The 12,568-nt window shown below is 38.6% G+C and overlaps 2 protein-coding genes across 23 annotated transcripts in view; one reads left to right on the top strand and one right to left on the bottom strand.

Moving 5' to 3' along the window:
• Positions 1-4,740, bottom strand: part of ORC4 (origin recognition complex subunit 4) — a 75,258-nt gene extending 70,518 nt beyond the window's left edge. Inside the window, exons 1-2 of one of the 9 annotated variants that reach the window (XM_017342836.3) lie at positions 4,595-4,740; positions 3,554-3,661 (exon numbers count right to left, since the gene is read on the bottom strand). Coding sequence is in view for 2 of the 9 variants with exons in the window: in XM_051849567.2 (XP_051705527.2) it covers positions 3,579-3,661; positions 4,404-4,606 (286 nt within the window). In the remaining 7 variants the exon portion in view is untranslated. Of the gene's footprint in view, positions 1-3,252; positions 3,340-3,553; positions 3,878-4,403 lie in introns of those variants that run through there. The other 8 variants (XM_017342837.3, XM_051849567.2, XM_070070957.1 and 5 more) reach the window with 8 other exon arrangements.
• Positions 3,889-12,568, top strand: part of MBD5 (methyl-CpG binding domain protein 5) — a 494,793-nt gene continuing 486,113 nt past the window's right edge. For 7 of the 14 annotated variants that reach the window (XM_070070953.1, XM_070070956.1, XM_070070955.1 and 4 more), the window contains exon 1: positions 4,515-4,652. The gene's annotated coding sequence lies outside the window, so the exon portion shown is untranslated. Of the gene's footprint in view, positions 3,993-4,513; positions 4,653-12,568 lie in introns of those variants that run through there. The other 7 variants (XM_017342834.3, XM_017342833.3, XM_051849564.2 and 4 more) reach the window with 4 other exon arrangements.

The raw sequence follows: 12,568 nt of genomic DNA, 5'->3' as shown, positions 1-12,568 counted from the left end.
GGTAACTAGAAACAGTACAGATGGACATGGCCAATATTTTTAAAAAATACTGATGAATGAGTTAAGAATCCCAGTGAACTCAAAGCAGGAAAAAGAATACCAACACAAAAACATCTTAGAGGAATAGAAGAAAAATTATGGGGTCTGGCGCTGTGGCATAGCAGGTAAAGCCGCTGCCTGTGGTGCCAGCATCCCATATGGGTGCCAGTTCGAGTCCCGGCTGCTCCACTTCTGATCCAGCTCTCTACCATAGCCTGGGAAAGCAGGGGAAGATGGCCCAAGATCCTGAGCTCCTGCAGCCACGTGAGAGTCCCAGAAGTTCTTGGCTCCTGGCACCGGATCAGCCCAGCTCTGGCAGTTGCGGCCATTTGGGGAGTGAACCAGTGGATGGAAGACCTTTCTCTCTCTGCCTCTGCCTCTCCTTTTCTGTAACCCTGACTTTCAAATAAATAAATCTTAAAAAAAAAAAAAAAAAACTTTGACAAACAAAATATGCTAAAAGACAGATTCCCTTCAAAGTAGCAAGAACCTGACAGCTGACTTCTCAAAATAAAGAATAAAAACCAAAATAGGGAGAGTGTTATCTTCAAGGTAGTAAAAAATAAATAACCACAAATGTATAATTTAATATCCCCAATATACTCCTAAAGATTTAAGGCAAAACAAGGACATTGTAAGATAAGCAAAAACTTAAGAGAATTGGCTAACAGAATGGAATGTCTAATGGATATATATACACATACATATATATATTTTAAGATTTACTTATTTATTTGAAAGGCAGAGTTACAGAGAGGCAAGAGCCTCTTCCAGGTCTCCCATATGGGTCAGGGGCTTTCCCAGGCCATAGCAGAGAGCTGGAATGGAAGTGGAGCAGCCTGGACTCCAACTGCTGCCCACAAGGTATGCCAGCACCACAGGTGGCAACCTCACCCACTAAGCTACAGTGCTAGCCCCTGATGGATATTTAAAATTAGATATTTCTAAAGAGTATACTCACATTAAAACAGAAAGATCCCAAAATAAATGAAGGAATTAAGAACAAAGAGGGGGGTAAATATATTAAGAACTAACACTGATGGCAGAAAATAGGGCTGGCCAACAGAAATACATAAAATAATTTGACATTTTGTAACAACTATATTTCAAAAAACAAGGTTAAATTAATTATAATCTCAACTTGCAATCAAAATGAAAAGGACAGATATTTTAAATGTTGTCATATTAAGTCTTTGAAATCTGGTATTTATTTTACATTTACAAACATCACAACCTAAACTGTCACACTAGCCAAATTTCAAATGCTCAAAATCCACATGCAGCCACTGGCACTATAATGGGTATGGTAACTGCAGAACTTGCTTTCTGAAGTCATGGCTACACATAAAATTCAAATAACAACATCAGCAGAATATAAACCAATAATGGACTAAAAGGAGACAAAGCTATGATCTAGGAAGAGAGTAATACTCCAAGCACAGAAAAGATATTTGCCATATTGCTACAAATCTTTAAGTAAAACAGAAAACCCCATATAAAACTGGGAAAGACCTAAAAAGACAATGAGATAATTCCAAAAAAAGGGACACCTAAATAACTAAAATGTTTTTGAGAAAGTGCTCAATATCATTAGTAACCAGAACAGTATAAACTAAAACAACATAAAGCTACATTCCTCAGAATCTACATCCAACTGTTAGTTGGATGGCAGAAATAAAGGGATCTATCATATACTATTGTGAGGATATAAACTGCTATATCCAGTGATAGAGAAGTTTGACTAAACAAAGTGATGTTGAAGATAAATATATGTAAATGCATGTTATGAGGATAAGAATACTACAAGTATAAGGACATTCATTGTGGCACTGTGCATAACTGCTAAGAATGAAACACAATACAAATGTCCACCAATAATTAGACTAGTTAACTCCACTTATTCCTAAAAAGATTGTACTGTTACACTATAAACATTACCATACAGCAATGAAAATATCTGAACAAGGTTAAGTTCAATAAACATTAACAGTTAAATCTCAGAGAAAAAAGCATACAAAATGATATATAAGTCAATTTTCACAAAGTAAAAAGAAAAGCAAAACTAGTGTATATTGTTTGGAATGCTGACATATGTGGTTAAAAAAATACTAGGAGGAAACATGGAAAATTATTACCACAGAAATCAAGATAATGTCACCCTCTGAGGTGCAAAGGGGGATGTCAGGAATGAATGGATGACAGGTGCTCCTCTGGTGCCACTTATATTCTAGTTCTTGACTTTAGTAGTGATTACAGAGTTCACTTTAGTTACACATTATACTATGCATATGTTTGTGACACTTTTCTGCATATTTAGTATTTTTTCATAAAAAGATTTAAAAATTCTAAGGCAAATTAATTGCCTTGTACTTTTTCTACTGTGGTAAATATTCAGTTTCAGTACAAAGGAATCTAGTTTTGAATCTATCTGACATGACTGTACAAATAGAGAGCAGTAAGCACTCAGCAATAATGCAAAAATAGGATCCACGGCCCAAACTTTTACAGTATGTAATCTGTGACTTCCATAGTGTACCCTAAAAAGGTCACACCACACAATCAATAATACCAACACAATAAACGGGAGGAATTTTCAATTCGTAGTTTTAAAAAAATACATAAGTGATGATTCCTCAAAGTATCTTTATAAAGAAGAAAACGCAGATTGGGATTTTTTAAAAGTAAGATAATATAAAACGAAAGTGAAAAAGAAATTGCAGTTTCACTATGAAAGTTTTACAAATCCTTTCTTAAAAAATGCTGAACCCTTATAAGGTATAAACATTATTTCCAACAAAAACAGGTAGCGTTTAACTGATAAACCAAAAGCTTAAAATAAAGCACGTATCCACAGAAAGGTAAGATAAACAACCTTTTAAAAAAATCTATCATCCACGGTATTGGGAGAGAAAATTTGACTATGACCCTTCTCTATCAACCATAAAACTCAGTATCAGCAACTACACAACTGCATATCCCTCTGAGAGCAAGCACTGGCTTTTCGTTGCGGCAACAACAGAAGACAAGGAGAGAAATTCTACTCCAGGGTCCGCTACCCGCTCCTACCTGCAAGCCGCCCAGGGAAGGCTTCGAGCTCAGCAAAGAAGCGGGCACAGCCACTTAAATGCAATGCTCTGGTCAAGTCAAAATGCACACACCGGGGTTGTCTCTCTCCCTGGTTAGGTTCCCTGCTCTGTGAAAGTCATCAGTCACCTGCCGAGGCGGCAGAGATCCCATTTCTCTCGAACCCGGACAGCGTGCATCTCACCCAGCACCTCGCTGCAGGCCCAAGCGTCCTCAGGACTCCCGCTACTAGTCAGAGATTTAAAGACAGGCTTATGGTGAGGTCACGAGAGAGAACGATCCCGACTGGTCCTGGCCTGCCCGGCCTAGAAAAGCCTTCCCACTTCCCACATTCTCGGTCTCCCCAACCTTCTATCCGCCCCTTTTCGGTTTGCCTTTGGCCACCCGCTCCCCTGACCGTCCTTGTCAGGACAGCCTACCCCCATATTACCTCGCGCAAGAAAGCGTGTCTTTACCAGGACAAAGCGGGGATCCCGCGACTGTAAGAACCGCTTCCCAAGACCGCCTCGCTGCGTTCTCTACTGGGCTCCACCTGCAGCTGCCAACGGTAAAACAATTACTCCCGACATGCCCCGCGCACGCACAGCCTCTCCTAGCCCGCACGCCCCCAGAGCAAGCACGTGACCTCCTTGGGCCTCCGTCCACGCCCACTTCCGTTCCTCCACTTTCTCTTAGGAGGGAGGAGGGAGCTAGGGGTGTTAAAGAGAAGCGACTTCCTCCTCCTTCCCGCCCCCGCCCCTCTACCCCCTGCTACAATGTCTTCCGGGTCGTGAGCGCCTCGGAGCCTTCTGGGAAAACATCTCATTTCCTCCCCTCCCCCTCCTCCTGCCTTCAACCAACCAGCCTCCCGTCAGAGAGTGACATGCGCAGTGAGTGCCTCCAGTCTCTTCTACCCGAACCCCCCCTCCCCCCCAAGCAGAGAGACCCCAGCAGCAGCAGCAGCTGATGATGAAGAGAGAGGCAGTGGCAGAGGGGGGGCACCTTTTATTTCTATTTTTAAAGGGACAGGACACTAATTTTACCCCACTTCAACCTTGAATTGAGGGGGGTTGGGGGAAGGCGACTGAGTTCCTTCCCCCACCCTCCAGCCCCGAGCCCTGAGAGGGGGATTGAGCCAGAGAGAGAAGGAGAAGGAGTTTCTTCTTCTTCGAAAATCCCCATCCACGACTCCTACCCCCTCACCCCTCCACTCGCCTCCCTCTCGAGCCCCCTCCACCCTCCTCCTCTTTGGCCGTGAGAGGAGGAGAGAAAGAGACCAAAAGCCTCTTAGCAACACAGACCCTTCTCTGCTGCTACTGCTGCTGCTGCTGCTGCTGCTGCTGCTGTTGCTGCTGTTGCTGCTGCTGTTGCTGCTGCTGCTGCTGCTGCTTGGCCCTGGCTGGAGACATCTCACTACACCCAGGAGCAGCCACTTCCCCAGCTCTCCTCCTCCTCCTTCGCCTCCTCCTCCTCCACTCCCCCCCTTTATTACCCTTTGTGTCATCCTCCACAGCTCCAGGGAAGGCACTCAAAAGTGGGGGGCAGGAAAGGTAAGTGTGTCTGTGGGGGCTTCACTGCCTTCCTCTGGCTCTGACTTTCACTCCGGGGCAACAGTAGCACCAAACCACAGACGCAGTGGCGCTCCGGGGTGAGGAGGGGGTGGTGCTGGGGGGGTGGTGAGTGAAGGAGGGGTTGGAGTGGGGAGGGGCGTGTGAGGTGGGGTGTCCATCCTGTCAGGGGAGGAAGGGCACTTTTATTTTTATTTGCTGTTGTCAAAAGTGGTTTCTCTCCTCCAGCTAACATCTGATTGTGTCTTGCTCCACTGGGGGAGAATACAAAAACAACCCCCTCCTTCCTCCAATGAGGCGCCAGGGAAAGAGACAGAAAGAGGCACACTTTCTAGATGTCACTTACAAAATTCATTGGGAGAGCTTTTTTCTCTTTTCCTAGGAAAAGCTCCACTGCATTTGTTTCTGAGTGGGAAAATGTCGGGATCTGAATTGTATTGGAACTGCTTATCCATTTGTAGACCTGAGTGTTTCCCCCCTTTTTGGTCCTGTATGTGATTTGGATATTGACTTCAGGATTGGAAGACTTGATTGGTTTTGGCTTTAGGGTTTGAATTTTCCATTTTTTGATCTTGTCTGACTTGCATAGAAAATTTCAGATTTTTAGTTCATAGAGGCCTTAGGTTGGATTTTGACTTGTATTATGGCTTTTTTGGTTAATGTGTGTTTGATGTATCAGTGTATAAAGTTAGGAGCTCAGAATGCTTGAAGTTTAAATGCCACTGGTATTGTCTCTTCCCACATATGTTCCTGATATTTATTTTCCATAAGATGAGAATGTGAACTATTTTGTAATTAATCTGAGTATTTTTATAATCTTTGTAACTTGTCTGAACAAGTAATCCTCATTGAAAACTTCATGTTGCCTGGCTTCATGGAAGGCCAGACCTCTCCATCAATAGTTTGCTGGATTGGTACCACTTTTAGTTTTAACTGAATTATTTATTTTAGTGTTGTAAATTGAGATGAGTTTTTCTTCTCTCAGGGTACTGAACCAAATTGCTCACTATATGTAAAAGGAGACAGATTTTTAAAATGTTTGTATAAGTCAAAGAAATCATGAAGTTCAGATAAACTGAAAGGTAAATCCACATTTAGGTTTTTAAATTAGCAATTTTGATAAAAATCACTGTTCATTTTTACATGGTATGTTCTTAGTGAACAAATTTCATTCAGTGCTGTATTTTATTTCAGAAATGCTGGAAAGTATTTTTATCTGGTGTAGGCTTTTTACCAGAGCTTACATTGGAAACTAGCATTTTGTTTCATACATATATTTCTTGATCTTTTCCTTGAAGATGGATGCACACATTCATTCTCTCTCTCCCTCTCCCCCACCTCTCGTTTTTTTCTCTCTCTTTCTCTCCCTCCCTCTTTTTTTTTTTTTTTTGTAACTGCATTGGTATCTCTGATCCCATAATTTATGTCAGCAAAAAATATTCCTCTGTAAAGCAGCAATTTTGCGATCAGACTGGCAATATGAAAACAGCAATTTGATCAGCTAGAAAGGATTGAAGAAATATAAATCTAGAAAGATATTTGACAAATATTATAAGGGCATGATAATACTTTTAATTTTTTTACTTTCCTCATGGTAAAGGAAAGATATAACATACTCATTTTAATAACAGAAAAGCATTGCATATGTGGAAACGTGTTCTGGAAAATTTTAATTACAAACTGTGTGCAAAAGTAGACATTTACACACAGGAGGAAAAAAGCTGTGTAGCAATAAATACTATGGCTTTATTTCCCTCTTTCTGTTAGAAATTTGAACAGTTTCTTCCCTTACTGTGAGATATAATTGGTATGCTTAAATGGAAATTTGTGCCAGCTCAAATTTTTCTCCCAACATCAATACTACTATTCCAGGCCACCTAGGATTTCTTATCCTCTAACCCTAACATAAGAGATAGAAAGTAGAACTTAGTGAAGAATACATTTTAAGTAAGTGAATTGTATAGATAATTGAAGTGGTAGTTGCCCAGCAGGCAGCTGAATAAAAATTTACTCAAATACCTTTACTTATTTTGTTTCTGTTTTTCTTTGAAAACATTTCTTATCCTTCTCCGCTCCCCCAGATGACCCTTTATGATTGTTGGAAGATTCTAGACTTTATCCAAATTGAATAATGATTTATGCTGGAAACTTTTTATTATATTTTTTATTACAGCTAATTTTTTAAGCACTAAAACCTGGATTTTTGGTGTGGTGATTTTTCAACTAGGTGATATCTTAGAAGTCAGATGGACCCAGCTCTTTTTAAATATTTATTTATTTATTTATATTTGAAAGGCAGAGAGGCGGAGGGGGGACATCTTGCATGCACTGATTTACTTCCCAGATTCCTATAATGGCAGGACTGGGCCAAAACAATGCCAGGAGCCTGGACTTCAATCTAGGCTCCCATGTGGGTGGCCAGGACCCTACTTCTTGAGACATCATTGGCTGCTTCCCAGAGTGTGCATTAGCAGGAAGCTAGAATCTGAAGTGGAGCCAGGACTGGAATCCATGCACATCAGTACTGGATGCAGGTGTCCGAAGTGAAATCTTAGCTGCTGGGCCAAATGCCTACCCCTATCCACCTCTTCATGTTGCATACTGCTGAAGTTCAGGGAGCTTGAAGAACTTCCCCAAGGTTGCAAGGCCTGCAAGTAGGCAGAGGAGGTCTGGAGGATTCAGGTCTCTTGACACTATGCTGCACTACCTCAATTTACTTTGTCAGGCTTAAAACTAGCATGTATGATTTCTGTGTATAGCATTTTAGGGCTTTTTTTTTTTTTTTTGACAGGCAGAGTGGACAGTGAGAGAGAGAGACAGAGAGAAAGGTCTTCCTTTGCCTTTGGTTCACCCTCCAGTGGCCGCCACAGCCGGCGCACCGCGCTTATCCGATGGCAGGAGCCATGTGCTTCTCCTGGTTTCCCATGGGGTGCAGGGACCAAGGACTTGGGCCATCCTCCACTGCACTCCCTGGCCGCAGCAGAGAGCTGGCCTGGAAAAGGGGCAACCGGGACAGAATCTGGCGCCCCGACCGGGACTAGAACCCGGTGTGCCGGCGCCGCAAGGTGGAGGATTAGCCTATTGAGCCACGGCACCGGCCCAAGCATTTTAGGGCTTTATGTGGAAGAATATTAAGGTAAATAGCTTTGAAGCCATAAGCCTGCCTATAATTCAGTAATTTTCACTGATTTTTTAAAAAGTAATAATTTCACTCACTATTAATGGTTCTATTTTAAAAATTATTTTAACTTTCTCTAATGCTTATGTTTCTCCCTGTGCTTCAATTTACTTACTAGTCTTGTGTTAAGGATATATATATATATGTGTGTGTGTGTGTGTGTGTGTCTGTGTGTGTGTGTATGTATATATACATATATTAAGAAATAGAATTCAAGTTGCATTTTAAATATTTACTTGTGAATCTTGCCACATGAACTAGTTAAGGACAAAGCCTAGTACACAGTAGGCCTTACTGGTTGTTTGTCATAAAACATACTAGTTTTGGAGTTTAATGTGTTTGAATTTCTTTATTTCTGTTTGTGGCATTCCTTTCTTTTCCTTCTTGCTATAATTTTCACTATTATGAAATTCTTTTCATGAGAATTTCCTTTTATTTTTTTTTAATCTCTGCTGTAGCTTTCTCTTTTTCTAATTAACAACCAAGTTAAATACTGTTAACAACATAACACTCATAGTAAGAAGTAAAAACATGTTCCTTTGTAATCCTTGTACAGTATATAATTTATAAAAAAGTGAGTTATTTTCTATAAGCAATGATTTAGAAAATCCATTTAAAAATATACTTGTAATTGTTTAGGGTACACTGAAATTTCATTTCATTGAGTTACTAGTGCAATGGGTTATTGGAATGATTAGACTAATATTACCATCTCTATAAAGCAACAGTTATTTAGGTAACACATTTCCCTGACTTTGTTTTTTTGATCCTTACCCAGACAGTTATCAACTTTCCAGTTTTCTATGGATATGAAGATTTACTCCTAGTCATCAGTGGGACCCCATGAAGTCAGCCAGAAAGCCTTTGTCCAACTTATGTACCTTTGTAAACTTGTCTGGATTTTGAATGTATGTGCAAAACAGATTGTATTTAGCTATTCATTAAAAGTCTATGATGTCTATCAGGCATTGTGCTAGGTATTTGAAAACAAGGGTGGTTGTTATAGGTTAATGTGAAAGAATATCTTAATTGTCTGTAAGTGTATTTGTCATATCTTTATTCTGGTGTTTTAGCTAAATGAATTTTATATTAACTAAATGGATACTGTTAGGTGGGAAGATATATGTTAAGTAGGATATTTCTGCATTTTGTTAGAAAAATATTTTTCAAAATTTTCCACTTAATGCTATATTTTAAGGTTGTCTTCTATATAGAGTTTATTCATTTTGGACAGCCATAAAGTCCATGTGGCTATCATTGCTGAATTTTTATTGCTAGCCATATATAATTCCATTATTTGAATATGATTTATACTCTTTATTAAATTAATTCATTACTTTTTCGAAAACACTAAATGCAAATTCTCCAAACTTAAACTTTCTTCTCAAAAGTAAATTTCCTACCTCATATAGCAGGTAATCTTATATGGTTGAATTGAAAGACGTTATATGTTTTGATTTTGACTTTTAAAATATTTTCTACTATATATCATGCAAATCTAACATCATGATTTAATTATTGTGCGGTAATGCGCAATACTTAGGAGCTTTGGGGTTTTTATTATATTTTGGATAAATTACTCCAAGATTCTCACACAGAACTTCCCAGTACTAGTTCTAAATCTGTAGTGATTTTAAATATTTTTGGTATGGTTTCTTCAGCTTTAGGAAAATTACTTGGAAGTTTCTTAGTAGATGAATGTTTCAAAAATCTTATCTCAGTCTTTGCCATGGCTTTCATATGTAATAGAAATGTTTGTTGAGAGAAAAAGTACTGGATTAAATTTGTCCTCCTTAAAGTCTTAACTTTTAGGATACTGTTGATTCACAGTTTTTAAAAAGGAAGGGGTGGCTGTGTGAGTGTGGTATACTAGGAACACAAATAGATTTGTGAGTGGTAAATTCTGATCTCTTTCACATTCATTCCTAAATTTCTATTTTATAAATAGTCATAACTATAGTCATAGTTTCATTTAATACTACCCATCAATTCCAATCAGTCCTTAGGGTGCTCCTGTGAACTTTCATTATGTTCCCCATGTTACAAATTCAGAAACTGATTACTAAGCAACAGCATTTTGTCATTATATAGCAGCAAAGTACTTTAACACATTAACTTTGACACTTCCTAATTGAAGACACAGTCATAGTAAAGAGTATTTGTCAACCTATGCTTGAGAAACATTAGTAAAACTATGGCCTGATAGCTTATTGATACCGTGTTAAGAAAATTTCTGAAGGTTTACAGTCAGAAAAACAAACAGTAATCCCCAGTCTTTATAAGAAATGTAGGTGTAGACAAGTCAGCAACTTAAAGTATGCATGAAGTCAGTCTTCACTTTATATGACAAAAATAACGTTTGGGCCTTCTAGATACTGAATTTCCTTTAAATTGCAAAGATTTGGGTTTAGTGTTCTGTTACATGAAGTTTAGAGGATCCAACAATATATGGCCCAATGAGTATTTATTATAAAATTTTTATGTAAATGTGTTGATAGTGAAAAATCACTAAACAAAAGGGAATTCTGTTTAGTGCTTTGATGTGTTTGTACACATTATCTTCTAGACTCTTGTCATAAAACCTTCTCATATTATATTACATACATAGAATTAAGTTTAATATATTTTTAGCACTACAGAAAATCAAAATTAAAAAAATATTTGAGAGGCAGAGAAAAAGAAAATTCCTATCTCTGATCACAATGGCCAGGACTGGACCAGGCTGGGACTAGACCAGGCTGAGAACTCAATCCGAGTCTCCTTTGTGGAAGGCAAAAACTCAGTAATTAGGACTATCACTAGAGGAAGCTGCAGTCTAGACCCAAGGTATCATACCCAGTGATTCAGATATAAAAGACAGGGATCTTTTAAAAATATACTTATTCACTTATTTATTTATTTGAAAGAGTTATGGAGAGCTAGGAAGAGACAGAGAGAGATCTTCCATTCATTGATTCATTCCACAAAGGCCAGGACTGAACCAGGAGCTTCACCCGGATCTCCCACGGGGGTTCAGGGACCCAAAGACTTGGGCTCTCTTCTGCTGCTTTTCCCAGGCCTGTAGCAGGGAGCTGGAACAGAAGTGGAACAGCTCAGACGTGAACTCTTGCCCATATGGGATTGCCAGCATCACAAGCAGTGGCTTTACCTGCTAAGCCACAGCACAAGTCCCAGAACACAGATATCTTAACTAACATGTTGACCACTAGGCTAAATGCTTGCCCCCAGAAATAGTTTTTAGCATAAGAACGAACAACTTGGGACCAGTGCTGTGGCATAGCAGGTTAAGCTGCCATCTGCAGTGTCAGCATCTCACATGGGCACTGGTTTGAGTCCTGGATGCTCCACTTCTGATCCAGCTCCCTGGTAATGAACCTGGGAAAGCAGTGGAGAATGGCCCAACTGCTTCAGTCCCTGCACCCTCGTGGGAGAACTAGGTGAAGCTTCTGGCTCCTGGCTTCTTCCTGGCCCAGCTATGGCCTTCACAGCTATCTGGGGAGTGAACCAGCAGAAGGAAGATCTCTGTCTCTGTCTCTGTCTCTCTCTAATTCTGACTTTTAAATAAATAAATAAGTCTTTAAAAAAAAAAGAGTGGACAACTTGTTGAATTCTCTAGATTACTAAGTTGCCCCATAGTTAGTTGTTCCTTAAAATTGCTACTAAATTAAAATCTGTTTTTCAACCAGCTAATCAGAATTGATGTCTACATCATTGTTTTTTAGGAGAAAAGAGAAATAAAAAAATTTGTTTTTGTATTTTATTTATCAAGTAAGTTTAATGTTCTCAAGTACATACACATTCATTTATATATGCTTGTACTGATTATCATCATATAAACTTGGAGGCCCACAGATTTTGGAAATACTTTTAAATGCTAAAGAAATTGTACTTTTATAAATTATACTATTATATTTCAAAGACAAAAATTTTTTACAAATGATTTCTTGCTAACAAAAACAATCTGAATAGTGAGCAGGATAGAGTTTATCTCTGGACCCAAATAATTTCTGTAGATAATTTAAAGTTAAGTCAATTAAAACTGAAGATTCTACTCAGCATTTCCATTTCAAACATCTCAGAAGTTATAATGTGTCGATATCACTCCTGAAAGAGACCAGGAGGATCCAGGGTTAACATACTTAGATATGTCTTCTAAATGTAGTTGTACATAATAGATAATGGAAAAGAAAATCGCTAATGATAGCGAACATGGTTTAAAACTTATACTTTATTCAGAGTTGTTGCAAATTTTTGTTTGAGTCTTTATTTCTGTTGACCTATAAAACCTTTCTTAGAGAACTTATAATTAACTTTTGTTATACTGAGTAAGTTGTTAGAACATACTGTTTTGAAGGACTCAGGTAAGTTTTGTAAGTTAGTCAGCAATTCTACAATGGAGAACAATTATTTGTACATTTGTGTTTTACTGAGTTTTTTTTTATTTTTGGTTTGGTTTGTTTTTGCCAACCAACCAAAAATCCAGCATTAAGAAGAAATTTTTCTGTGAGGTGTTAATGTTAAAACTTATATTCCTGTACTACATTTGTTTTTTAATTTAGTGACTCTATCTCAAGTTAGGAGTAAACCTAAAATATGTTTTAAGATTAAGTGCCAAATTCTATTTAGTTTCACTCTTATATTCACAGCTATTTTTTAACACACATTGTGAAGTATCTACTAATCTGTTGGCCGTTAATTAACCTAATCTGTACATTTTTAA

Source organism: Oryctolagus cuniculus, chromosome 3 (genome assembly GCF_964237555.1).
Source record: "Oryctolagus cuniculus chromosome 3, mOryCun1.1, whole genome shotgun sequence".
NCBI lineage: Eukaryota > Metazoa > Chordata > Mammalia > Lagomorpha > Leporidae > Oryctolagus > Oryctolagus cuniculus.
Note: the sequence above shows the minus strand (reverse complement) of the source record. Positions and strands in the feature narration are given on the sequence as shown.